The sequence below is a fragment of the Ipomoea nil genome, unplaced genomic scaffold, assembly GCF_001879475.1.
Source record: "Ipomoea nil cultivar Tokyo-kokei standard unplaced genomic scaffold, Asagao_1.1 scaffold2159, whole genome shotgun sequence".
NCBI lineage: Eukaryota > Viridiplantae > Streptophyta > Magnoliopsida > Solanales > Convolvulaceae > Ipomoea > Ipomoea nil.
Window position 1 is genome coordinate 2,849,111 of NW_017618587.1, and position 27,220 is coordinate 2,876,330.

General features: G+C 36.0%; 5 protein-coding genes across 8 annotated transcripts; 4 read left to right on the forward strand and 1 right to left on the reverse strand.

Moving 5' to 3' along the window:
- Positions 1 to 958: 958 nt before the first annotated feature.
- LOC109149104 (ent-kaurene oxidase, chloroplastic) lies at positions 959 to 4,015 on the reverse strand. The gene is made up of 8 exons (XM_019296748.1): positions 3,788 to 4,015; positions 3,500 to 3,660; positions 2,747 to 2,908; positions 2,514 to 2,654; positions 2,164 to 2,418; positions 1,859 to 2,020; positions 1,584 to 1,778; positions 959 to 1,486 (listed from the first exon to the last, which is right to left on the reverse strand). The coding sequence occupies exons 1-8, from the start codon at positions 3,930 to 3,932 to the stop codon at positions 1,175 to 1,177; spliced, it is 1,533 nt and encodes a 510-aa protein (XP_019152293.1). The 5' UTR covers positions 3,933 to 4,015; the 3' UTR covers positions 959 to 1,174.
- A 5,466-nt stretch (positions 4,016 to 9,481) lies between these two features.
- Positions 9,482 to 13,143, forward strand: LOC109149493. 3 transcript variants are annotated; one of them, XM_019297283.1, is made up of 2 exons: positions 9,482 to 10,120; positions 10,215 to 13,143. In XM_019297283.1, exon 2 carries the CDS (start codon positions 10,261 to 10,263, stop codon positions 12,946 to 12,948), a length of 2,688 nt encoding a protein of 895 aa, XP_019152828.1. In that variant the 5' UTR covers positions 9,482 to 10,120; positions 10,215 to 10,260; the 3' UTR covers positions 12,949 to 13,143. The 3 variants fall into 3 exon arrangements, with proteins under 3 accessions (XP_019152828.1, XP_019152829.1, XP_019152830.1); XM_019297284.1 differs by lacking the exon at positions 9,482 to 10,120 and having other exon boundaries at positions 10,573 to 10,719; positions 10,797 to 13,143; XM_019297285.1 differs by lacking the exon at positions 9,482 to 10,120 and having other exon boundaries at positions 10,573 to 10,708; positions 10,819 to 13,143.
- A 4,275-nt stretch (positions 13,144 to 17,418) lies between these two features.
- Positions 17,419 to 18,884, forward strand: LOC109149499 (B3 domain-containing protein REM16-like). Its single transcript, XM_019297294.1, has 4 exons — positions 17,419 to 17,498; positions 17,634 to 18,126; positions 18,268 to 18,419; positions 18,524 to 18,884. The coding sequence occupies exons 1-4, from the start codon at positions 17,430 to 17,432 to the stop codon at positions 18,836 to 18,838; spliced, it is 1,029 nt and encodes a 342-aa protein (XP_019152839.1). The 5' UTR covers positions 17,419 to 17,429; the 3' UTR covers positions 18,839 to 18,884.
- Positions 18,885 to 21,545: 2,661 nt separating this feature from the next.
- LOC109149498 (B3 domain-containing protein REM16-like) lies at positions 21,546 to 23,875 on the forward strand. Its single transcript, XM_019297293.1, has 4 exons — positions 21,546 to 21,664; positions 22,477 to 22,948; positions 23,056 to 23,213; positions 23,338 to 23,875. The coding sequence occupies exons 1-4, from the start codon at positions 21,554 to 21,556 to the stop codon at positions 23,641 to 23,643; spliced, it is 1,047 nt and encodes a 348-aa protein (XP_019152838.1). The 5' UTR covers positions 21,546 to 21,553; the 3' UTR covers positions 23,644 to 23,875.
- Positions 23,876 to 24,214: 339 nt separating this feature from the next.
- Positions 24,215 to 26,399, forward strand: LOC109149497 (B3 domain-containing protein REM16-like). 2 transcript variants are annotated; one of them, XM_019297291.1, is made up of 5 exons: positions 24,215 to 24,373; positions 24,540 to 24,665; positions 25,114 to 25,579; positions 25,667 to 25,836; positions 25,946 to 26,399. In XM_019297291.1, the coding sequence occupies exons 2-5, from the start codon at positions 24,552 to 24,554 to the stop codon at positions 26,255 to 26,257; spliced, it is 1,062 nt and encodes a 353-aa protein (XP_019152836.1). In that variant the 5' UTR covers positions 24,215 to 24,373; positions 24,540 to 24,551; the 3' UTR covers positions 26,258 to 26,399. The 2 variants fall into 2 exon arrangements, with proteins under 2 accessions (XP_019152836.1, XP_019152837.1); XM_019297292.1 differs by having other exon boundaries at positions 24,216 to 24,665; positions 25,943 to 26,040.
- Positions 26,400 to 27,220: the final 821 nt, after the last annotated feature.

Genomic DNA, 27,220 nt, shown 5'->3' on the forward strand with positions numbered 1-27,220 from the left:
AGATGCTATAATAACACGTTTGGTTCATGGAATAGATCGATGATATAATAACAATCATGACAATATGCTTATTACATTATTTGTTTTTGATATTTTATTTTCGAAAATAATATTTGGGAATGAGTTAATCCATTTGTAACGGGAAAGTCATTCTTAAGGCACTGATCCCAAGTCTTAGCTAAGTTTTTTTTTTTTTTTTAATAATACCAAAAACACTATTTTGAATTTAAAGTTCAAGAAATATAATCTCACACTAATTTAGAGTGAGTTTCAGAGGGATTTGGGGGTGGATTCATCAAATGTAGTTCAAATTACCATAGGACCCCAAAAAGTCCATTTTAGATATTCAAATATTTATACCTTCACTAATTTATTAGAAGTATTTATATAGTCTCACGAAAATATTACTCCGTATTAATTATTACTTGAGAAAATTGAGTGGAAATTTTATTAAAATTTTAACTTTAATGATAGACATATTTGATTTTTAATGGCTGAGAAAATATAGAGATATAATATTGAGTAACATAAGATATATATCATACATCAAGGTTTATATCATCAGATAAAAAAAAATACTTAGTATTGTTTACCAAACACCCCTATCTGAAAATTATAAGGATATTTGGTAAATAGTTATTAACTTATTACAGTAGTAAATTTAACTAGTTGCTAATATTAGATGATTGTAAAAAAAGTATTTGACAAATTAACTATTAGCTAATTACATGCAAAGTAAATTTTTCAAAAAGCATATCGAAAAAACTACTATGAACAATTTTTTAAATTTTAGCAATTTGAAGCAATAAATAATTATAAAAAGCTAATTAATCAAACACTTATCTAACAGTTTAACCAAATCAAACAGTTAATAGTGATAAAATAAGTCAAAATTGACTGATAAGCTAATTATGTTACCAAACAGAGCCTAAATTATTTGGAAGGAAAAACACTAGGGAAGGAGAAAACGGATGTGAAATTAAAAAGTTCAACCTTGAAAATTTTACAGCGTCTCATAGTTCTGCTCCAAGAAAAAACCTCGCTACGCTACTAACTGGAGAATCAATCAAAAGTGAAAGCCCCTACAATTCAAGCATCGAGTCCAATATACCTTATAATTGGAGGACCAAGAGCTTCACTTTCCCTTAACATTTCAACACCTTTTTCTTCGAAATCAATTTCTTGGCTTTATGTTTGCCATTAGAGGATGAAGTTTATAGGCAGTAAGACCCACAGTAGCAACATTTTCTTCTTCACTACCCGTCAGCCTCCATTCAAATTCTTGAACCATTCTCGCGATCGTCAGGCAAGAAATCGTCATCGCCTGGAGAGCACCAGCACACGACCTCTTCCCCGCTCCAAACGCCATCGTCTTGAACAAATCGTTCTGCTCATACCTCCCTTCGAGAAATCGTTCGGGCTTCCACTCTGTAGGACTCTCCCATACCCCCTTTTCCATGTTGCATGCATGAATGTTCACAGCAATCTAGGAAAAAGGTAGCAGCCCACAGTTAAAAACTTTAAACCGCCTATCAAAAATTTCAAGGGTGTGTGAATTGTGATACTAGGTATTAGGTAATTACCTCGGTTCCTTTAGGAATATAGTACCCTCCCAGTTCGATATCCTCGTGAACATATCGGAGAGGAACAATAGGAACGGGACCATGTTTTCTCAATGTTTCATGAAATATAGCAGAAAGGTAGGGGAGTTGTCGCACTTTGTCTTCTGTTACTTTACCACCCCCACAGACACCTTGAATTTCACGAAATAATCTATCCTGTGTAGTTGAAAACGAAACTATCAGATACGTTCGTTATAAACATACTTTATGGGGAAAAAATGGCAAACAAAAACAACCTGTCGTTCTGGATCTTTAGCTAGTTCATACATAGCCCATTCTGTAGTCACAACAGTTGTGTCCGATGTTTCAATAATTTCCTCCCACACACTCATCTGAAGTTGTTTCTCAGTTAATGTCTGTTCTTCAGACACCAAATAGTCGAGCATGGAGTTTATTGCCTGTCACCAAGTTTAACCATCGAAACTAGCAGTTAAAGCAGTTGCAAATTGTAAATTACTAATGTTCATATGATAATATGCTAATGTTTAAGTGTTTATGTTCTCGAACATTAGTGTATGCAAGTATTAGCCAGATAGAGTACCGTCCCAGACTCGATACGTTCTCTCTGTTCCTTTATGAGTGCCCTCATTACTGCATCCCTGTTATATTGTATTTGCTTGATCCTCTTGTCGAAGCTCGGGTTAGGAATCCAGCTGAGATATGGGAAGAAATCTCGCCAATCAACGTCAATAGCACCCTCCATAAGGTCAGATACTAGATACTTGAGCATCTTCTCCCTCGACAAAGTGGATCCAAGCTCTTTAACATATACAGACTCTACGTCTTCTCCAATTCCCTGCAAATTCATTTAGGCGTTCTTTTAATAAACACAGGGTAGCTGGTAAGGCTATATCAGAACTCGGGAAATTAAAGGGACTTTGAATAACTCACTTGCTTCAGTGCCAATCTGAAAAGTTCAGACTGAAAATATTCCCTAAAGTTTACTGCTTTCTCAGGATACTTCTCGAGGACAGCATTCAATTCATTACAAACATTTTCTATCAATACGTCCCTGTGGACACGATGTTGTTTCTGGAAGTACAAAAATAAGAAGTTCCGTTTAAATTTCTTAACAAACAAATTAGAAATCGAGAATCGTTAGTTCTGTGATCTGAAGCAAATACCTGAGCATTTGCTCCCAAAACGCTGGCCAATATATTCCGCTTTACTGTCTTATGAAAGTCACCATAATCACTCATTGCAACCATACTTTTATCATGAGTGAGAATACTTAGGGACTTGGAGAGATTTCTTGTTGAGATTGATGAATATTTGTCTACCATAGCCTAAAACAGACATGCACAACACTTTATAGGTTCACCTCTTGTAACAAAAAAGATTCAATCTTTACATAGCCCATCATATATAAAGTATAATTTTGTGATTAATATGCCAAATTATGGGGAAAAAAAAAGACATTATCAATGAGGATAAAAAAGGAAACTACAAGTCAACAGAGGGACAATGAAGAATATCCATTCAAATCGAAGGGCGGCCATAAATTTAACACATAAAAAAGTTATTCAATTTTGATATCACATCTGAAATCCACATGAGTTTACTCCCAAGAGGATAAGAAAGTGACACAACAGAAAACATCTGATTCATGAATCTTTACATGCATGGTATAGCCAAGTTCAAAGCCCCAATATGACATGTCAAAATCAACAATTAAGAAAGCATGAACCCATTGCAGTCAATTATCCATAGAGCCAAAGTCCAGGCAAATTTATAGCAGATTGTCTCAGACCAAAAAGCAGCCAAGACACTGGGTCGATCATTTTCACACAAGACAACTTTAATTGAAAAAATTAAATTCTGGGTAGTAACAAAACCAAAGAACAAGATTCCCCATAGAGGAGGAAGATAAAGGGTACCTCCTTTGCAAGATCAGTGGAGTTAAGAACAACCATGGTGGTAGCCCCAGCCTTGACAGAATAGATTGGTCCATATTTGTCAACCCAGCCTAGAAATGTCTTGTGGGGTTTCTTCTCTTTGAGCTGGAGTATATTCCCAAGAACTGGTACCCCTGGTATAGCTGCACAAATCCACCAAAACCCCCTCACAAATCAACAAAAAAGATTCAACCTTTAACCACCTAGACAGATTATAAAACAACAAAAACAAGAAAAAAAAAAAAAAAGGAAAGCTAGTAAACTACGTACCTGGAACTGGGCGGAGGTGTTTGGGTCTCTTCTTTTGATCATTCAAAAGCCTGGGGGAAATCACGCCGAGAGCAACAACCAAACCGCCGGCGGTGATCACACTCCCCAGTGGCCAATATTGAACAGTTTGGATGACTGCCTCCATGGAACCACACTCTGATCTTTTTCTTTCACTGCCTCTTCTTCTCCCACCGCCCCGTTTGGTTCTTTCGTATGCTTTTTGGTTTTCCTTTTAACCGATTTTATAGAGGATGTTGGGAGTCGGGATGGACTTATGGAGTGGCAGGGACACACTGTAATAAAACAATTACTCCGTAATTAAGATACTTTACTAGGCTACTAGCTTGGGTTTTGGTCCATCAACCTAAAATTTTGTTCCAGTGCATGATAGTATGTGATTCAAATTTCACTGGGAACAGAAAATCATTGAAAGAATTTGACCGAGGCGAGGCGAGGCGATGACACACATTTTACTGGGAACATCAGAATTACTGAAAAACCTTCATTAATGTCATCAAGATTTTTGTGAGCGAGATTTACCTCATTTAGTGATTTTTGGATTAAACTTTTAAGCTTAAAAATGTAGTTTATTGTAAACTTGAGAAATTAATGAATAAAAAAAGTTAAAAACCAAATTTTTTTTATTTAAAAAAAAAAAGGATCTTTGTTGGGTGAGGGACAATGATGCCGCAGAAGCTAGCCAACGATGAAGACGAATGTTCGGCTATCGTGTCGTAAGGCTGTATTATAGTCTGGGATTGAAAAGACTGTAACACTGCATTTCTTAATTACTTCACAACTGATCTTATCGATGCCCAATCATTTTTCTTTTCTTTATTACATCTGCTAAAGATCGAATCTTTAAATGCTATACACCAGTATACAAAACGACAAACCTATTATTATTATTATGAAAGTGTATATTTGAAATTATAAGATTTTGTATATTAGTGTTGAAATTGATTACTTAAAATTTATATTATGAAACGTCTAAATAAAAAATAGAAGGAAGAGCATGGCTAATTGATATTATTTTAAGTAACAAAAATATACTATAATCAAATGAAGTGAATTTTTATGTTTGATTATCATAGTAATATTAAAGTGTTAAATAAGGATTGACAATATAGATGTAATATGTGTATGTTTAATTTCCTTTAATTATGGGCGTAATGTGTATATGTTTATTTTGCTTTAATTACCCACCGTAATATGTGTATGTTTAATTTCCTATATGAGCATGAAAATTTATCAATTATTTTCAATAAAAATGAGATAGTTTTATTATGATTACTATATTATGGTAATTAAGGAGTATATATTATTCTTATTCAATATTATGCTAATTATGGCGTCCATGTAATATGAATAATTATGGTAATTAAGAATATATTATTCTTAATAAAATAATATGTGTATGTTTAATTATGTAATTATGGACGTAATATCTGTATGTTTAATTTTTTTTAATTATGTTCGTAATATATGTATTTTTAATTTTCTTTAATTATGTCCGTAATATATGTACCATTAATTTTCTTAATTGGTTAGATAAAATCTATATTACAGCAAGTACAAAAAATTGTTTAATAAAAGTATAATGTGTGAATTAATTTCTTAATTAGCATAATTCTTAAGAGTTTATTCAAAAGTAACCGTGTGTCTGAATTAGTGAGATCAATAATTTTATTAAAATGCCCCTGATAAGCATATTATGATAATAATATTTAAACTTACTAATAAAAAAAATAAAAAAGTACATCATGTTTTACAATCATTATTGTGTGGATCATATTTTGTATATTGTAAAATAATGTACATTCGGTACAAAAATAATATACATTGTATCCAGGGGATGTACATTATTTTTGTTATGAGTGTACATTATATTGTATAATGTACATTCAGTACAAAAATAATATACATTTGAGAAAATTACCGATTTGGTCCCCCCGACTATGAAGATTTCACCAATTTGGTCCTCGATTTTCAAAATTCTTCAATTTCGTCCTCGACTATGTCATTTTTACTCGATTTGGTCCTAAAGCGGCATAGTTGAGGACCAAATTGGGTAAAAATGGCATAGTCGAGGACGAAATTGAGGGATTTTGAAAGTCGAGGATCAAATTGGTGAAATCCTCATAGCCGTGGGACCAAATCGGTAATTATCTCTATACATTTAGTATATTAAAATGTACTTTTTGTTATGGTCCACATAACATTGTATGGACCATGGTCCACATAACATTGTATGGACCATGGTCCACACAATAATTTGTCCATGTTTTCAACAAGTGAAAATTTTCAAATATTATTGCAACATTAAAAATAAATAAATAAATAAGACCCACATAAGATTGCAATTTTACCGGGTTGAATGAAGTCCAAGAAAATGATATTCCCTCATTTTATTTGTCATGTTTACTATTTATTGGTGAAATCAACGCTTCATTATTTACTTATTTTCTTTATTATTTTTAATTTAATTTTTTTTTGTTTAATATTACTTTTAATATAATTAATTTTCAAAAAGTAACTTTTATATACTTATATTATATTTAATATTTTGAAAAATAAAATTATAAATAATTCCAGACAAGTATCGTTAACCAACTCGACACATAATATGTGACGGGTGAGTATATGGACTATCGAGAGTAAAACTTCTACCTAGTCTCATAATATTATTAATCGAGATAAATAGAGAAATAAAATTTGTAGCTCACTGTTTTTTTTTTTCTAGATGAATCATATCATGCTATGTATGTAAAAAGTAATTACATCCGATAGCATATGTCCTGAAATGGGTAATTGAGTAAGTAAAGTACTTTGTATAACTTTTGTACTAAAAGATCATAATTTTTATTCTTACAAAAATCATCTCCATTTTTTAGTGTGATTCCCTTGTAACCCAAAAACTAGTAGCACATATATTATATATACGGCTGAAGTGTCATCTCGCACCATGAACCATTTCTGATTATTCATGTCGCACCTTAATTTTTCAAAACGTATATTTAGATCCATAAACCATTATTTTTTTTTTCGCCTAGAATTTTTTTTATGTACAATATTAATAATCAGAAATAGTTAGTTCATGGTGCAGGATGACACTTTAGCCTATATATAGTCTTACCAAAATATAATATCAAGCAATGACACACATAATGGACTAGATAATGTTATGGGGTCCAATTCCATTTGTCTAGATATACGACCTCTAGTTTTGTTATATTTCATTGTAATAATTCATAATTATTGGCGGTTACTCTAATTTCACAAACAGGTTAATGATAGAAGTTCATCTTTCATTAAAAATCTATTCCCAATTTTGGAAGAGTTGAGTATATGTCATTGTAACAGGCCAGGTTGGCAAATTGGCATTATAATTGTAGTATACCAATTTAGCCCGTATTAAGCCCAGCCCATACAATTACATATTATAGTTGAAGTGGTCCGTTTATATGAGAAACAATTATTTTTAATATATTTCACAGTTATATTCTAGAAATCATTTTTCAATAATTTTAATTGGACCAAATAAATAAATAAATACTTAATAAAATGGTTTAATCCACAAATTTGACACTACAAACAATTTCAGTACTACTATTAGGATAGTTATATATGATCAAAATCAAATAAATCATCCATCCTTAAACAAAATATAGTAGATTGTTTGGAATTTTTGGATAACCTGACCAACTTGATTAAAGTTGTCCCGTCAAATATAATTTATGTAGCCAGAATATATTCAAATAATATAGGTATTTTTTTATTAATATAAAATTTGGTTGTAATGATTAGTTGTGTAGATTAAAGCATGATGTTAATGGGGTTTTATTATAATAGTAAAGTAATTAATAAAGGTTGTGTCCACTAGCAACGTTAGTAATGGAGTTTGCATGAAAAGGAGGTTGAGGAAAAGGACGTGGACATGGACTACCAACATAACATTTGCATGGCATGTTTACAACATATACAAAACCACTTATACTTGTATGCAACCCAAAAGCATATTTCGATTTGTATTTATTCTTTGCCCCCACTTGTCTCTATCACCTCGATATTCATGAAACTCTTTAATTTTAATTTGCCATTTAAATATACACTATTCGTATTTATAATTTAAAAATGAAAATAACTTTTTTTTTTTTTCTTTACAACTGAAATTTTTTGATTCAAAACTCGAAACTTGAACTCCATTCACCGTTTATACCTTAGCGATTAATGGATGAGTAAATCACACAATATATTTCAAATGGTATTTTTAGTCTTTGATAAGACTCGATTCGTGCAACATACGGTTGCTAACAAAGTAAAAAACATTTCAACTTATTTTGAATTGGTTTACAAATTGAGTTTCATGTAAATATAAAAACACGAAGAATTCGAATCAAAGTAAAACATTTCCAGCTTATTTTGGATTGGTTTACCAGTTGAGTTTCATGCAAGTATACAAACATCACATATTTTCTAGGTCAATTGTAACTTATTGACGTGATGAGATTAAAATATTATCTTACTTTTTAACCATTTGGATAAATTTCGCATTGTGATCCTAGCCGGCAAATGATCACTAAGAATCAAACTTGGAACATTGTGATTACTAAACCAATAATATAAATAAATTGAGTAAGTTGCCCTAGCTATTTTTTTTTTTCAATTAATTACGCTTAAATTAATTTATTTTTCATAAAAATGTGTCAACTCAACTATTTAGTTATGGGGTTGTGGACAAATTAAAGCCATGGTGTTAAAGCAGGGATAGTGTAATGAGGGACAAGGATCATCCTCAAAATATAATTTGTTACAGATATCCTATATATGCATTAGGATTTTGTCGGAAGACCGCATTATTATATTGTTAGGCAACGTTATCATCATTTTAGGTACGACTGCTTCTGCATGGCCCTCCCCACACAAATTTTCAATATTCCATCCATCAAAATCTTCTCTAAATTAATAATCTATATATATGATATTAGTAATTAATTAATTAGCTAATTAATAGCATCTATCAGAGTTGACTCCAACACTTTTTTTAAATCTTGGTTGGTCAGTGCTACGACAGCTTATTTGCCAGATAATGCACTTACACATATTACTATACACCCATTTTAATATCCAAATTTGTCTAGAATATTGTTTATATGTGGCAATAATTATGGATTTGTATACAACTCTAGTCAAGTTAATTAAATAACTCGATTGGTAATTAAAATGTTTCAACTCCAGTTGAAAACTCGACTACCCAGATTTGGGTTGCCTTATCCGTGACCGGCTGGTTATTTTTTTGTCTGAAAATATATCGGAAAGTGACTGGATCTGTAATGACCTATGATAGTGGGTCATTTACTTGTATTTAGGCTTCATTGCATCAAAATGCAATGTTCATTGGTGTAATTGTTTCTTTAAAAAGTTAGAAATGCTAATTAACTTTTGAACAATAGTTTAAGGGCTTATTTGATCATTTTCTCCAATTATAATAGAAATAGTTAAGAGATTAGAAATTTATAAAATTTGAAGAATTTAATGATGGTGGTCCATGGTCTAGCTAGGGGTAGGCGGTGTAGTTAAACTGCGGTGGACCATAGCATTGACTGTTATATGCATATTTCTGAAATTTCAACTGTGTGTGGTCCATAGCAGTGAGCAAAGGGTGAGCGAGAAGGGAACAGAGGCGTCTAATTATACCAAACAAAAAAGAGGGGAGAAAAGAAGCAATCAATGCAGACATGCATGGAAAACGGATTGACCAAATCACCACTCAGTAAACGAGTTTCTTGCCCTTCAACTTTATTTGCTTCACACATCTCATCTCTTCTTCTTCCTCTACTGTTCAGCCATTATTAGTCTTCTGGGTAGTTGCAGCGGTTTTTTGCAGTGTTTATTTCGACGAGATTCTCATTTTTTTTTTTAAATTTGGGTGTTGGGTTTCTGTCATTTTTTTTGTTTTTTTCAGTCTATTTTGTGGGTTGGCAAATTTGAATTTGCATTGCAAATTCTTGACCTTTTTCGCACTGGGTATCATATGACAGCTTTAGTTTTCTTTTTTTGGTTACTCATCTCTTCTGTTTAATGATGATGAGATGAAGATAATGGCTTCATTTTCTGAAACTATTGCCAGTCTCAGCTATTACTTTTAAAAAAGAAAAAAAGAAAAAATTGAATTCTTGAAATTTTACTGTGGAGTGGCTCAAGATTGGTGCTTTATTGGGTGGCTTTGAATCTGCGGCTGGAATCTTTGATGGGGTAGAGACATTGGGGATTCTTTGGAGTTTGAATTGTGGGGAGGCTAAAGCTAGGGTTTTGGTGTCTTTAATGGCAAAGGTTTGTTCCAAATCAGATGTCTTTGCTTATCTTTACCTTTTCTGCTCTTTTAGACCAAGTCTTGATGGAGAATTTTGATTTGGTCATATTTCAGGTTTGAAAACAAGCTGTGAAGCAGCATTCAGAAATTCAAATTTGAAATGCATCTTTCACTATGGAAACCCCTGTCCAAATGTGCAGCCATAATTTTGGACAGGAAGAAGATGAAGAAAGGGGATGATTCTGGGTCAGCTCAGCTCTCAAAGCCAAGGCCTTCTTCAATTCTGAGGCAATTGCAGGAGGCCAGAATCAGGGAGGCTCTTGAAGATGCCTCTGAGAATGGGTCACTGGCAAAATCTCAGGACATTGATGATGAAGAGCCATCAGAAAATGGCAACTTTGGGAGGTCAAGGTCTCTGGCTAGGCTGAATGCTCAGAAGGAATTCTTGCTAGCCACTGCTCTTGCAGCCAACAGGACCTTCTGCACTGAAGAAGCCATTCCTGATTATCAAGAAGCTTTCAATAAGTTCCTGATTATGTACCCCAAGTTCCAGTCTTCAGAAAGGATTGATCAGCTGAGATTGAATGAGTATAGTCACCTCTCCGATTCTGATGCTAAGGTATGCCTTGATTACTGCGGCTTTGGCTTGTTTTCGTATTACCAAACTCTTCATTTCTGGAATACATCTGCATTTAGCTTAAAAGAAATCACTGCAAATCTGAACAATCAAGCCTTACATGGAGGCGCTGAAGAGGGCACTGTGGAGCATGATATTAAAGTAAGGATTATGGATTATTTGCACATTCCTGAGAACGAGTATGCTCTCGTGTTTACTGTTAGTAGAGGGTCTGCGTTTAAATTGCTTGCTGAATTTTACCCTTTCCACACAAATAAGCGGTTGTTGACTATGTTCGATCACGAGAGCCAATCCGTGAATTGGATGGCGCAATGCGCCAAAGAGAAAGGCGCCAAGGTTGGCAGTGCCTGGTTCAAATGGCCATCGTTGAAGCCTTGCTCTAGGGAGCTGAGGAAGCAGATATCGGTCAAGAAAAAGCGAAAAAAGGTTTCTGCAGTTGGGCTTTTTGCTTTTCCCGTTCAGTCTAGGGTTACGGGTGCTAAGTATTCTTACCAGTGGATGGCTTTGGCACAGCAACACAATTGGCATGTGCTGCTGGATGCTGGTTCGTTAGGTCCCAAGGACATGGATTCGCTCGGTTTGTCCCTTTTTAGGCCGGATTTCATAATCACGTCGTTTTATAAGATCTTCGGTTCTGACCCTACGGGGTTTGGATGCCTTCTAATTAAGAAATCTGTTATGACAGCCCTACAGAACCAGCCTGGCCGTACTGGAACTGGTATGGTTAGGATTGTTCCCGAGTTTCCTCAATACCTAGGCGATTCTTTAGATGGTTTGGATGGATTGGTGGAATTCGAAGAAGGAACAGATAACGGGAACGATGAATTGGTGATTGGGAAACCCGGAGGCTCTCAATTACCTGCATTTTCTGGCGTTTTCACGTCCTCACAGGTGAGAGACGTGTTTGATACTGAGATGGAGCTGGATAATAACTCGGACCGGGATGGGGCAAGCACTATATATGAGGAAGCCGATAGCATTTCAATTGGGGAAGCCATGAGAAGTCCCATGTTCAGTGAGGACGGGTTATCTGATTACTCATGCTGGATCGATTTAGGCCAGAGTCCTCACCACTCCGATCTTTCTGGTCAATTCACCAAAGAGAAACCGTTAGCACCTTTAACTCAGTCATGGTTTTCAAGTCCGAAGGTGGGATCAAAAGTTTCTCAGAGCAAAGTATACGATGAGAGGAGGGTGAATGAAGATCCTATGATTTCTTTCGACACGGCTGTCTTGTCAATGTCACAAGAACCGAGTTCTAGAGAACCATATCTGACAATACAAAAAGACGTTGGAAGATATGGTGGCAAAGACATTCAAGAAGAGATTGAAATCGTTGAAGAATTAAGCAGAGGTTCAGAGAGTAGCTCTATCTCGAATGGGTTGCGAGGCTTTCAGCATTTCGATCCCAAGACTCCCTGCACTCCTGAAATCTGTCGAGGAATAAAAGAAAACTGCATAAGGAGAGAGACCGAATGTGATTTTCGATTATTAGGAAGAAGGGAACAAAGTAGACAAGGCGGATCTTTTACCTTGAATAAGAACCGAGAAGGAAGATCACATCACTTCCTTCGATCCGATGAAGCTTTGATGACTGGCCATGATGATGGTGACGGGCAAGACTGGCAGAGGAGGGAGCCCGAGATAACCTGCACCCATCTCGATCACGTTGATATGTTGGGCCTAAACAAAACAACTCTCCGACTAAGGTATCTGATCAACTGGCTCGTTACTTCACTGTTGCAGCTTCACTTCCCCAGTTCCGACAACACCATAGGAGCGCCTCTCGTGCAGATATATGGTCCTAAGATAAAGTACGAAAGGGGTGCATCAGTGGCGTTTAACGTGAGAGACAGCAGTAAAGGCGGCCTAATTCATCCCGAAACTGTTCAGAAGTTGGCTGAAAAACACGGGGTATCTCTTGGTGTCGGTATCCTCAGTCACATACAAGTGGTCGATAGCTCAAAACAGCGCCATAGAAGTCGATGCCCCGAAGACATAACCCTATGCAGTAAACCAATGTCTAGCGGTTGCCATGACAACAAGAACCAACTCTTCCGGATAGAGGTGGTTACAGCATCGCTTAGTTTCTTGACCAACTTCGAAGACGTTTATAGAATGTGGGCGTTTGTGGCCAAGTTTTTGAACCCCGTTTTCATAGAAGAAGCTGACAGACAATCAGAAGATTTTGAAGAGACAGACATAATGTAGAGATAGATAGAGTCTGGCAATTCAAGTGGATGTATGTATTCTTCAGATTCTTATTTTTACTTGTTGGAGATTTCGTTTTTGCAGCCTTGTTTCAGGAATTCTTTTGATATACTTAGTCTGCTACTTTGTGAGTGGAAATTGTGAGAAGTTACCTACAACTATATACTAAAGCTTGAGTTTTTGTGATTCTTCTTAGCTGTGTTTGTTTGTTTGTTTCTTGTACACCTTTAATTTTTGTGTGATGTCCTACACCAAACCTAACAACTTTTGGTTACTTATACAATGGAAATGGGTAGACTCTTTTGCATATTTGTGTTTCAGACTTGAGTTTCGATCAAACTTATTATTAGAGTAAAAGACATTTTTAGTCCTAAATTTATAGTGGCTTGGACAATTTTAGTCCTTTATAAAAAAATTTGCCATTTTATGGACAGAGTTATTGTGGCGAGGACATTTTTGGTCCTCCATCTATATTTCTGTTAGATAACCGTCTGAGAGAGGGGTAATTACGTCAATTTAGGCTATCTCCTTCTATCTATTATATCTATGTGTGTTTTGTTTTCTTCTCAGTCATAATTCGAAGGAGTCGGAGAGTCCAAGTTGCAGTTGTACGAAGAAATTGCCGGAGAATCGAAGCCACCAAACAGGTTACTAATCAAATAGATAGAAGGAGAATCGAAGCCGCCAAACACACATAGATATAATAGATAGAAGGAGATAGCCTAAATTGACATAATTGCCCCTCTCTCATACGGTTATCTAACAGAAATATAGACGGAGGACCAAAAATGTCCTCGCCACAATAACTCTGTCCATAAAATGGCAAATTTTTTTTATAAAAGACTAAAATTGTCCAAGCCACTATAAGTCTAGGACCAAAAATGTCTTTTACTCTTATTATTATGATTCTTTATGGAAGTAACATTTGAGACAAAAAATGTCAAGATCAAGTTATCAGGAAAATTTTATATAAAAAAAAACAAATGTTTGTGACACTTATTGCAAGTCAATTGAGTGCAAAAATAGCATTTTGATTTGAGAATATGGACATACCATTTGTATCTGGATGGCCTTGAATTGGTCCCTTTTACTTTGTTCAGTTTAGTCAAATGGTTTTATAATGTTAGTAGGGTTTTGAATGTTCATAGATGTGCCTTAAATTTGAGAGAGAAGCTAGCATGTTTTGTAGCATTTAAAGGTCCGAGTGATGCTATATGAAATCCGGACTGTCACTATGGAAAGGATTTGGAGTTTTTACTTTCCTCATGGATGGGAAGAATTTGTTGAAGAATATTTCCTCTGAAAAAGTGACATATTGGTATTAGGGGGTTGCCCAGGCGGTCTGATTTAGGCGGCACCTAGATCGCCTAGCTAGTCGAAACGTCTCAAGCCATTTTTTTTTTATTTTTTATAAAAGAGATTATTCGCCAAAACGACGTCGTTTTGGCGAATAACTCCTAAACAAAAATAAAATCACTTCTAATCGTGAATTCACTTCTAATCTGCACTTCGATCGAATCGTCTTTTGTCTCTATCACGCTAACGTCCGCCACCCCACACGGTCGCGCCTCGCCGGTCACCCCCGCCAACTCCTAAACAAAAATAAAATCACTTCTAATCTGCACTTTGATCGAATCGTCTTTTGTCTCTATCACGCTAACGCCTGCCAACCCACACGGCCACGCCTCGCCGGTCACCTCCGCCAGTCGCCTCCGCCAAGTATGATATTTACTTATATATTTTATTTGTTATTTACTTTTTTTTTCCAGTTTAGGTTTTGGCCATTTTGCTTTAATTTTTTTTCTTTTGAATCTTTTATTGAATTGGATTTGTGGACTATTAGGTAATTAGGTATTAGAATTTTTGATTAATTTATTTTTTAAATTTAAAAAATAAAAGACTAAAAAAGTAAGAAATAAAAATAAAAAATCAGGCGGCTAGGCGCTCTCTTTATACCTAGGGAGCGCATAGCGTCTTTTGCAATACTGATTTAGATATAATAGAGGTTCACAATTTGATGTACTAATGTTCGATCAATAGAGTTGTTATGAAAAAGAAATTTCTTTCTTTCTTTCAACTTTTAAAAATAAAATAAAATTCAAAAACTAATTCTTTTGAAATTACAACCATATATGGCATCACCTTCCATTGATTATTGGGGGGGGGGGGGGGGGGGGGGGGGGAGAGGAATCATCGGGGATAGATGTCTAAGTCAACCAATACAAACTCAATTAGGACCTACTTCACACATGCTCAATGGGCGTGTTGCGTGCAACACATGCTAGGCACAATGTGATGAGCTGGCTTAGCTTTAATTAGGTTTTGCTTTCTAGAAATGCTAACTTTGGGCCTATTGCTTAACCTAGCTTGGGTCGATTTATCCCCTTTCCAAATCTCAAATCTCTCGTACTTTCTCGATATCTCCCTTAACCTAGCTTGGGTCGATTTCGTCCCTTTCCAAATCTCAAATCTCTCATACTTTCTCGATCTCTCCCTTTTCCTCTCTCTAGGTCTCGACGTTGTTTTGACGAATAACTCCAAAAAAAAAAAAAAAAAAATCGCTTCTAATCGCGAATTCAATTCAGCCACACCACCCTTCTATAGTCTGCACTTCGACAGAATCATCTTCTGCCTCTGTCACGCCAACGCCCGCCACCCCACGCGACCACGCCTCACCAATCACCTCCGCTAGGTATGTTATTTATTTATTTTATTTGTTATTTACTTATTTCTTTTCAGTTTAGGTTTTGGCCATTTTGCTTTATTTTTTTTTTCTTTTGAATCTTTTATTGAATTGGATTTGTGGACTATTAAGTAATTAGGTATTAATTTTTGGTTAACAAGAAAAATAAAAAACCATCGGGGATAGATGTCTAAGTCAACTAATACAAGCTCAATAATCAGCACCTACTTCGCACGTGCTCAATGGGCGTGTTGTGTGCAACACATGCTAGGCACAATGTGATGAGCTGGCTTAGCTTTAGGTTTGGCTTTCTAGAAATGCTAACTTCGGGCCTATTGCTTAACCTAGATTGGGTCGATTTCTCTCCTTTCCAAATCTCAAATCTCTCCTACTTTCTCGATCTTTCCCTTAACCTAGCTTGGGCCGATTTTTCTCCTTTCCAAATCTCAAATCTCTCCTACTTTCTCGATCTCTCCATTTTCCTCTCTAGATTTCTCCCTTTTCCTCTCTCTAGGTCTCAACGTCGTTTTGGCGAATATCGCTTCTAATCGCGAATTCAGTTCAACCACGCCCTTCTATAGTTTGCACTTCAACTGAATCGTCTTCTGCCTCTGCCACGTCGACGCCTACCACCCCACGTGGCTACGCCTCGCCGGTCACCTCAGCCAAGTATGGTATTTACTTATTTATTTTATTTGTTAATTACTTTTTTTTTAAGTTTAGGTTTTGGCCAAGAAAAATAAAAAATCACCATCAGGGATAAATGTATAAGTCAATCAATACAAGCTCAATAGTTAGCACCTACTTCACACGTGCTTAATGGGTGTGTTGCGTGCAACACATGCTAGGCACAATGTGATGAGCTGGTTTAGCTTTAGGTTTGGCTTTCTAGAAATGCTAACCGTAGGACTATTGCTTAATCTAGCTTGGGTCGATTTCTCCCCTTTCCAAATCTCAAATCTCTCATACTTTCTCGATCTCTCCCTTCTTCTCTCTCTAGGTCTCAAAATTTTCTTACTCTCTCGATCTCTCCGTGCTCCCTCTCATCTTTCCAAATCTCATATCTCTCTTACTCTTTCGATCTCTCAACTCTCTAGATTTTACATCAATTTCTTATGTCTTTCTTGAATTTCCTTAATCCCGTTACTTTCTTGCATTAATTATGTCTCTAAACACTTTTAGTTGACTAGTCCAACCAATCAACCTAGTATACCACTCATCAACTTCCGTTATCAATGAAGTTAAGTGCTAAAAATAGAATTATTATTATTATTTTAACAAAAAGTGTTTGGTAGGATGACCAATTGATTGCTTCAAGGATGCATATAATATTTTTCATATAATTATTTTGACCCATCAAAAGAAAATCCCCTATTCACTATTCCCTGCCACCTTCCACTGCCGTTTCCTCACCCCCACTCCATTATCATCGAGAATTCTAGAGTGCGGTGTATATGGACAACTCAATTGGTTATTAGATAATAAATTATAGATAAAAATATATGATCTAGACCTAATTGTCATAATATGAAAATTTAATTTATTTAATATGATGAGTTTCTTATAGACACTAATTTTTTCACCTAATAGAATGATGAGACAGATTTATATCCATCTATTATCTTGAAGGGGCTGGAGTGTGGGAAATTCTAGAATGTGTTAAAATATATAAAGTTGTTTTTTCATCCTTTCTAAAAATCCATTCTTTCATCTTTAATTTTGGTGTTTCTTGATTTCAGATTAGCAGAGCAGAAGAATGGGAGATGACCGCAAGAATTGCCAGGAAGGACAGGAAAATATGTACTGGTCTTGTTTTAAAACAATTTGTTTCGTTCAGATTCTCTCAGAAAGTTTCAATCAGCTGCTTGTAAGTCCAAACTATAATGTCTTCTTCTTTTTTTTTTTTTTTTTTGAAAACATAATGTCTTCTTTAATTTCTCCAAAATTAGTAAAAACTTTTTTTCTGGAAACTTGTGATCAAACATGCATTCTGTTCTTGCAGGCTGTTCCTCAGAAGTTTGTTAACAAAATGAGAGAGAAGTTAGAAAGTTCTGTTGCACTTATAGGTCCGAGTGGTGCAATATGGAATGTGGGACTAACAGCACTGGGAGAGGAGTTGTACTTTGATCATGGGTGGAAAGAGTTTGTCGAAGAACATTCCCTCCAGAAAAATGACATGTTACTATTTGAATACAACGGAGGTTCACAATTTAAGGTGAAAATATTCGATCTCCAGAGCCAGTGTGAAAAAGAATCTTCGTATTTTATAAGAAAATGTGGACGAGGAGATGGAGTTTATAAGATTGAGAGTAACCCAGCTCTTGCTCTAGCTCTCACTTCCGCTCCAGCTCCAACTCCAACTAGTGACGATGAGACAAGCAGTGAATCCTCGGTTCAATTCCTTGGATCCACAAAATGGGCACCTCCTTTAGATAAAATTACACAGAAACAAGCATCTCCACCACCAATGAGGAAGACAAGTGAGGGATCTAAGGGTACACACTTTTAACTATTATTCTTTCTGTCTTAATTAACCATCTGCTCAGTTGACATCTCTGTGGCTCTCCTTGATGGAAGGTCATAGGAGCAAACCCCGGTCTTTGGACTATAACAGATATAGAAAGTATATTGAACAGATACTACATCACGCTCTCAGCTCAAATCGAATAGAAGGGCAGTGACGGAAGAGGAGAAAGGCAAGGCCAAACAAATGGCATCTGCAGCAGTTTCCCCTACTGGGTTCACTGTCATTATGGCTCCTGGGAATGTGTACAGGAGATTTGAGATGGTAATGCTAAACCTTCCAAAACCTTTCATTCAATATTTATATTTTTCAAGATTCATTATTCATTCATGTAACTCTCAAATTTTTGGTGCATGCATGCAACATAGGCTATCCCGGGTGATTGGGCGAAGACAAATCTTCCTGAGATTAAGAGAAACTTTGATTTGAGACTGAGTTTTAAGGGGAAAACATGGACAGTGAGATGCTACCAGAGACTAAAATTTGGGCGAAGAACTATACTGGCTGGCAAGGGGTATCGAAGCTTCGTCCTTGAGAACCAAATTGAAGAATTCGATGTGTGTGTGTTCGAGATGGCGAGTAGAGACACTGGTGAAGATATTTCTTTCAATGTCAGCATCTTCCGAGTTGTGGAGGATGCTGTTCCACCATCTCGAGTTAACCCAGTTTCGTCTTCAAAGTAATCCCGCCCATGTCGTCTGTTATGTGCGGTTCATTCTTAGATTCTGTTCTGTAGAACTTATAACTTATTTTAAATTACAGATGAATTATATGTTTATTTTGATAAAACATGAATGGTTTGAAATAATAGTTTATTAGTGTGCATGTTGTGTGCAACATATACTAGGCACAATGTGATGAGGTGGTTGAGCTTTAGGTTGGGCTTTTTAGAAATGCTAACCTTGGGCTGATCGAGTTAGCTCATATTTTTAATTTCCATTGCTATTAATGGGAGATGACTGCAGGTATTGTCAAAAATGGAGGAATATATTTACTGATCTGATTTTAAAGCAGTTTGTTTCTTTCATATTTTGTGGAAACTTAGCTTCTTACCAGCCATTGGCAATTGGCATACTGCGTGCAACACAGGTGCATATATAGCATAAGACCATCAAACCATCATGAGACAAACAGTGAATCCTCATCAGGCCTATCTTCCTAAGACTAAGAAAACCTTTGATTTAACTTTGATCTGTGTGTTAAGGAGAAATTAAAATATGGACAGCCAGAGACGACATTTTGTGGATCGGAGCTAGGATGCCATTCCACATTTCCACCATCATAGACCTCTTATTTGAATGACAAAAATAATACAAACGTTAAAAAAAAATCCATTTGACTGCTCAAAATGCTCTAAATTATATAAAAAAAAAATTATAAATAATTTATAGTCAAACCTTGTAAATTTAACATATACATTCTTTCAAAGGTTGAACCCCAACCCTAAGGGTCCCCACACCCCGACCCGAAATTTAACATATACATAAAATGGGATGTAGTCATGTAGGGATTTTTTTTTTTTTTTTTTTTTTTTTATAAATAAAGATGAAATGTAGCATATTATTATTATTATTATTATTATTATTATTATTATTATTATTATTATTATTATTATTATTATTATTTATTGTATACAATATAAATTAAAACACTTCATATAAAAATGATTACAAACTATAATTATGAGTACAAACTTATTATTCATTAAATATAGTACATATAAATTACAAATTTGGTCCATATAATTTAATCTTTAAAATTATGATAAAAAAATTTCACTATCTAAGCAATATATGATTCACATTTGGTGTGGCCACCCAACTAATCCCCGTTTGTGGGAATCAAACTCGGGTTATCTCAAAATTTTCATCCACAAAGAAAGCTTATTTGTCACTTGAGTTATTCCGTTGGGTTATATGATTCATATATAAGTAGATACTCAATGCCTATCACAAATATTTTGTCTAACTCGTTTCCAATATGGCTTATATATGGGTGCACTGAATATTTTGACAGAAGAACAATGCGGTCAGTTGGTGGCCGTGCTCTACCATCTATGGAGTGTCCGAAACACTGCGGTGTGGGAGGGTACGTTATTGCGCCCCAGACAGGTTTGGCGACGAGCTGTTGCCGCCATGCACACGTACGCACAGCTCCACTGGCGTCTCCCTCGCCCGTCGGCAGCAGAAGCAGCTACAGGAACGGAACGTGACAGGTCCGTTCGAAGTGCTACATAGATTCGGGGGCGTCCACCGGAGAAGTCACCTGCGGCGCTGTTTTATTCTCCCAAATAGGATCATTCCAGGCTGCCACAAATGGACAACTGTCAGGGTGTTTTTTGCCACTTATGGCCGAAGCACTTGCGTGCAAGGAATCATTATCTTGGCTCAAGGAACGAAACGTGATGAATGTGGATCTTCTAACAGATTGCTCAGAACTACGGAGTTCTTTACTCTCGGCTCCCACGTCTATTCGGTCCTATGTTGGTGTCATTGTGGACCAATGTAGGACGTCAATGTCTTTATTTAATCATTGTTCGTTGAATGTTATTTCTAGATCGGTTAATTTACATGCTCATACTTTAGCTTCGGTAGCTTTCGATCAGGATCATTCTATGTTATGGGACTCCGTCCCTCTTGACTCTATTGCTCTATTCATTCATTAATACATGGCTATGCCTTATTTTCAAAAAAAAAAAAAAAAAAAGATACTCAATGCGCTAAGCAGAGAACAATTTTCTTTTTATTCTTCTCTTAAAGATTGAATTTCAACGCTAAGGGCTCCACACTCTGACTGATAAAACATGTGAGAGAAGATAAATCAGGTACTTAATAGGTACTAGGACTATGTGGTCTAATGGTATTCGGGTTGGACTTTTATTTGGAAGATTATGAGTTCGAGCTTTAGTGGAGGCGTGTTATTGGTTTGGTATTTTGTGTTTCAGTAGGTTGAGAAAGTATTTTGTGTAAGTATTTTGTGTTTCAGTAGGTTGAGAAAGTATATGAACAAATACTACATACTACAATAGAGCGGTCAGTAGGTTGAGAAAGTATATGAACAGACAGTACATATTACAATGTAATAGAGAATTTTCCTTTTATTCTTCTATCCAATGGGTGCATCCAGTAAATTTTATATATTATTTTGACCCACCAATAAAATCCCATATTTGCCACCATTAACTATTCCATACCATCTTCCTTGTCCTTTGCTCATCTTCCTCTCCCTTAAGATCAAGAATCTGCGTTTTATCATTATGTAAGAATATGGAAAGTTCTTTTTGCATTATTAATATTAGGTTAGGATTATGCCTTTTTGTAGAAAAACAGTTTCAGTTTTAAAAATCCATTCTTTCATCTTTAGTTTTGGTGTTTCTTTGTTTCAAGATTAGCAGAAGAATGGGAGATGACTGCAGGGGTTGTCAGAAATGGGAGGAACATATCTATTGGTCTCGTTTTCAAGCAGTTCAGTTCTTTCAGATTCTCTCCGGATGTTACAATGAGCAGCTTGTAAGTCCAAATTACAGAGTTTTCTTTTGCCAAAACTAGTAAATGCAAAAAAAAAAAAAAAAAAACATAGTAATGCATTTTGTGGAAACTTCTGATCAACCATGCATGTTGTTTATCTGTTAGTGTATGTTTTTAGTTTGTTGTGCTGTGTTTACTATGGTGTTGCTCCTTTGCCTGTTCTTGGGGTTTGTTTCAGGATGAGAAACCCGCACTCACTATCTCGAGGTGCATACTAGGTTAACCACAATCATGTGTAATAACCAGCAAGCAAACTAGGTTAACCACAATTATGTGTAATAACCAGCAAACCCTAGGAAAGGAAAATTGCACTAGGAAGACCATATGACTTGATTTTTGGTATTGGCAAGAACTCAACTCGTTATCTAAATCATGCTCTACCTATTCAGCCATTCCTTTCGGGGGCTTTTTTGTATCCATGTGTGTAATACTCCCTGTTAGATAAGTTTTGCTAGAATATAAATGTTTCTGACAAGTTTGGTTGGCGTGAGTGGCCGTGCATTTTCGTACCTTAAGAGAGGTCGGGAGTTCGAATCTCATCTCGTATAGAAAAACTAATCTGGCCAGCACTTTGCCCCTATAGTATGGTATGGGCTTATGGTCTGACAAAAAAAAATGTTTGTGACACTTAATAGAGTGCAAGAATAGCATTTTACCTTTGAGTATATGAACATAACATTTGCATCTTTTCCTGATCCTTTTAACTTTGTTTAGTTTAGTCTAATGGTCTTGTGAATGCTTATAAATGTGCCTGTTGGCAAACTCTAGTAAATGTTGGTTTGATGAATTTGCAGGCTGTTCCTCAGAAGTTTGTTAACAATCTGAGAGAGAAGCTAGCAGGTTGTGTTGCACTTAAAGGTCCGAGTGGTGCTATATGGAATGTCGGGTTGACAGCTTGTGGAGAGAAGCTGTACTTTCAACGCGGATGGAAAGAATTTGTGGAAGAACATTCCCTCCAAGAAAATGATTTGTTGATATTTAAATACAATGGAGGTTCGCAGTTTGATGTTGTAATGTTCGATCAACAGAGCTATTGTGAAAAGGAAGCTTCGTATTTTATCAGAAAATGTGGGCACCAAGAGCTTCCTAGTCGAGGAAAGGCTAATGGAAACCCCACTCCAGTGACTCCACTGACTCCCGAGACAAACAGTGAATCCTCAGTTGAAGTAATTAGAGCCACCACTAAACGGAAGAAACCTAGAGAGGCACAAACATCTGTCAAACAGGGTACTCGAGGAAAGAGGGGAGCTAGGAAGGGATCTATGAGTATACCCTTTTAACTATTTTGATATTTTTTCAAATAACAATAGTGGATCTTATATATATATAAAATCCCTATGTGTGATTACTCATTCCCCGTTTCTTGGTACCAGGTAGAATCAGAAGTGCTGAAATCCAGCTGAAATCGAACAGAAGGCCAGTGACTGAAGAGGAGAAAGCCAACGCTATACAAATGGCATCTGCAGTAGCTTCGTGTTATGGATTCGTGGTGATCATGGCACCGGGCAATGTGTATAAGGGATTCTTTTTGGTAACGTTCTGCTAAATCTTCCAAACCCTTCATTGATTTGCTGCCAATTCAATATTTTTCAAGATCCGATCTGTTGAAAATGCTACATAGTATACCAAAAAGTTCATTTTTTGCTGCAATGCAGAGTATCCCTACTGATTGGGCGGGGAAATATCTTCCTACAACCGAGAAAAACTTTGACTTGACTCTGCGTGTCAAAGAGAATGCGTGGACAACCAGATGTTACCACAGAAAAATTTCGGGCAGTGGCTATCGCAAATTTGTGCTTGAAAATAACCTTGAAGAGTTCGATGTGTGTGTGTTCAGGCTGGCTAGTCGAAGTGATGATATTGTCTTTGATGTCAGTATCTTTCGGGTTGTGGAGGAGGTCGTTCCACCATCTCGAGTTACCCAAGCCGTACCTTCAAGGTGTTATAAACGGAGAAAGTGATTTTATCATATCTTCAATGGGTAAATACCCAAAGCACTGCATCTCCAGATATGCAGACTAGAACAACAAATCATGTAAATATTTGGTATTTTGCAGTCTGTCTCCAAGTTAGAGCCTGGAAAACAGTTCTCAACTTTTGTGTACAAGTTGTATGTCTTCTTGTTGCATACTTTTTATGGGATTGTCTTTAAATGTTTGGTTGTCTCACATTTGTGTCTGTCTGTTTGTCTCATTGTCTGTTGTTGTTCTTTGGTTAGCTTTCTTGTTATCTTATTTGATTTGTGGATGCCATTGCTTCAAACGAGCTAATACAGCTTAAAAAAGGAGTGACTAAGTGAGTAAAATATGATTAAATAAACAAATTTTCGAGTCAGTAAAACATGATTAAGATCATGAGTTTAATTTTTATTGACACCTTCTGAGATCGTGGGATTTATTAATGAACACCTATGTAAATGTTTTAATAAAATTTTGACTCATGTAATTAAAAAAAAAAAAAAAAACAATTTTTTAAAATCATTTTATTAAAGATTTTCTTGAAATCTACGCTTGAGACCCCTCATTAACCACTTGAAGCTTGTCAAAACGTAATAGCATTTGGGGAGTTGGGTCACAGCCCACACAAGGCCACAATTGCTTAATTCCTCGCTAGCATCTACGGTTTTCATCCCTAACCTCTCTGTCTGCTCCCCTTTCTCTCTCTGTTTGATCAACAATTCTTGAACTAACAGTTAAGTTTTGTGTTAAAGTTTCAATCTTTTTCCAACTGGGTTTGCAGTACATCTGATTTTTGTGTTTATATTTTAGTTCCATCCTCTTTGTTTCTCCTTCAATTTAAGTAGATAAATACCCTGCTATTTGTGTATATATTGGCTCTTTTTTCTCCTTAATTTTAGGCTTTGGGAAGAATGGGAGATTCTGACTGCGGGGGTTGCAAGAAAAGGGAGGAAAATATATACTGGTCTCACTTTCAAACGGTTCAGTTCTTTCAGATTCTCTGTGGGCATTACGATCTTCAGCTCGTAAGTTCGGATAATAACGTTAAATTGATAGAATTTCTGGTTGGGCATTAATTTCATGTGTGTTTTTTCTTCTTATCTATGATGTTATTGATGCCAAATTTTGTATAATTTTCTTGATTTTATCCCATAAATATGAAGGGTTTCAAATTACTACTCTTTCTAGTTCCTTAATTTGTAGATATGATGGTTCTTATTCTTCTTAAGTATCAGTTATTTTGGGTTGAATAAGAAAGCATGTTAGCTTAGCTATAAACTATAAACTACAGTTGCTGAAAAAGGGATAATTTTCTGCACATTTCATCTGGATATGGTGTAGTTGGTTTTATGCTATGTGGTTCGATGGGTGGAAAATGGGAGTAAAACGAAGTGTGTTTTGATTCTATCTGATCTTGTGGTTATGTAAGCTCTGAATGATCCTAAGTGTAATGCTAAAACGTACAAATTGCAGGCTATTCCCCAAAAATTTGCTGACAATCTAAGAGAGAAGCTAGCAGATTCGGTTTCCCTTAAAGGCCCGAGTGGTGCCATATGGAATGTGGATTTGGAAGCGGAGGGAGATAAGCTGTACCTTAAGTATGGTTGGAAAGAATTCGTGGAAGAACATTCTCTGCGCGAGAATGATGTCTTGGTGTTTAAATATAACGGGAATTTACAGTTTGATGTCACAATGTTTGACGGGCTGACCTTATGTGAGAAAGAAGCTTCGTATTTTATTAGACATTGTGAACATAGAGAACTCACTATCCGAGCTATTCCAATATCCGCCACTCCAAACAGCTACCATGAGACAGCAGCCAACGAATCCTCCTCACATGAAGAGTTCGAAGTAACTGCTAGGAAAAACCCAGGAAATGGTTTTGCATCTATTAACCAGAGTACTCAAGCTTACGGGAGGCCAAGGAAGAGGCCTAAGAGTAAACCCTTCAACTAATACATATATATACATTTATCTCTTTGATAGTTCATTGTTTGTGATTCTGGGATGATTCATATAATACTAGGTAGAAACGGTGGACCATCACACGTGTATCCTCTTCAATTGAAATCGAACAGAAGGCCCGTGACTGAAGACGAGAAAGGCAAGGCTATACAGGCAGCATCTGCAGCAGCAGTTGGTGATAGCTTCACGGTGGTTATGCAAGAATGCCACGTGTACAAGGGATTCTTCTTGGTACGTTTCTGCAAATCCATTTCATTAAAATGTAGCTTTTCATGTGTGTTTGTGATTAGAACTTCAATTCCTGAAAGTAGTTTTACTCCCTATATATGATTCGAAGTAGACAATCCCGGCTGAGTGGGCAAGGAGTCATCTTCCTCAGAAAAACATCAATGTGTCTCTGCATGTAAACGAGAAGACATGGCTGGCAAAATGCTATTATAAAACTTCTAGTCATGGACTGGCGGGTTCTGGGTGGAAAAACTTTGCACTCGATAATTTTCTTGAAAAAGACGATGCCTGTGTGTTTAGCCTGGTTAGCCAAAGCGATAGTGCTGTCGTCTTCAACGTAAGCATTTTCCGAGTAGTGGAGGAGGTGGTTGCGCCGAATAGAGTAATTGGAACCCCCTCAAGGAAAAGCTTGCACCCAATATGAGCAGCTGCAAGCCTGCAAACTGGTTTCAAGTGTAATGAAAGGGAATTGTTGTTTTGTACTAACTTTAATCCAATCATGTTTTTTGTTCTTATATTTGAAATCTTGAAGTTCATAACCAATATGGTCCGCCATTCTTGCCTAATTAAGTTCTTAACTATGAAAATCTTTCTCAATTTATCCTTTCATAAAGTCTCCATGTATTTTTTAGGACGATGATGTAATTTCACATGTTTCCTTACTTAAAATAGTCCAATAAATTAATCATTTAGCTTAAATAAATCAAGTGAAATTATCTTTTTGAGTTGAGAACTTACCGGGCATTTGGTTGGAGAGGGAGAATTACGTGGGAAAGGATTTGCAATTTCATGGGAGATGAATTACTGGAAATAAAGTGGGAATTTAAATTCCAATGTTTGGTATACATGGGAATTGAAAGGGAATAAGTAGTATAAAGTCCAAAATGTCCATTGTTGTTGTCAAACATTAATTTTAGGTTAAAAAAATGAGGGGTAATTTTGACTCATCACTATCTTTTTTTTCTTCCTAAAATCCCAAGAATTAAAATACCAGGGGACATGGGATTTTAATTCCATGAAAATGAGGGAATTGCAATTCCATGGAATTGTGATTCCTTTCAACCAAACAAAAGAATTTTGTGACCTTTGGAATTAGGTGGGAATTAAGTGGGAAGGGAATTTAAAATCCCTTCAACTAAACACCCTGTTAATTGTTATACTCAATGAATTATTTGAGTGAGTTTTCTGCCTTCATAGTTGAGAACTTAATTAATTTTAGTCAATGAACTATTTGGTCATGTAATGAGTGAGTTTTCTCACATATGTTTCCTTTGCTAAACATTCTCAGTAAATCGGGCAGGTCAGCTATCTATTAGTGAGATGGTCTGTTTTTAAGCTTGATTGTTTGGAGTGATTTTTTAATCCTCCTTCTATCATTTGTAATGTT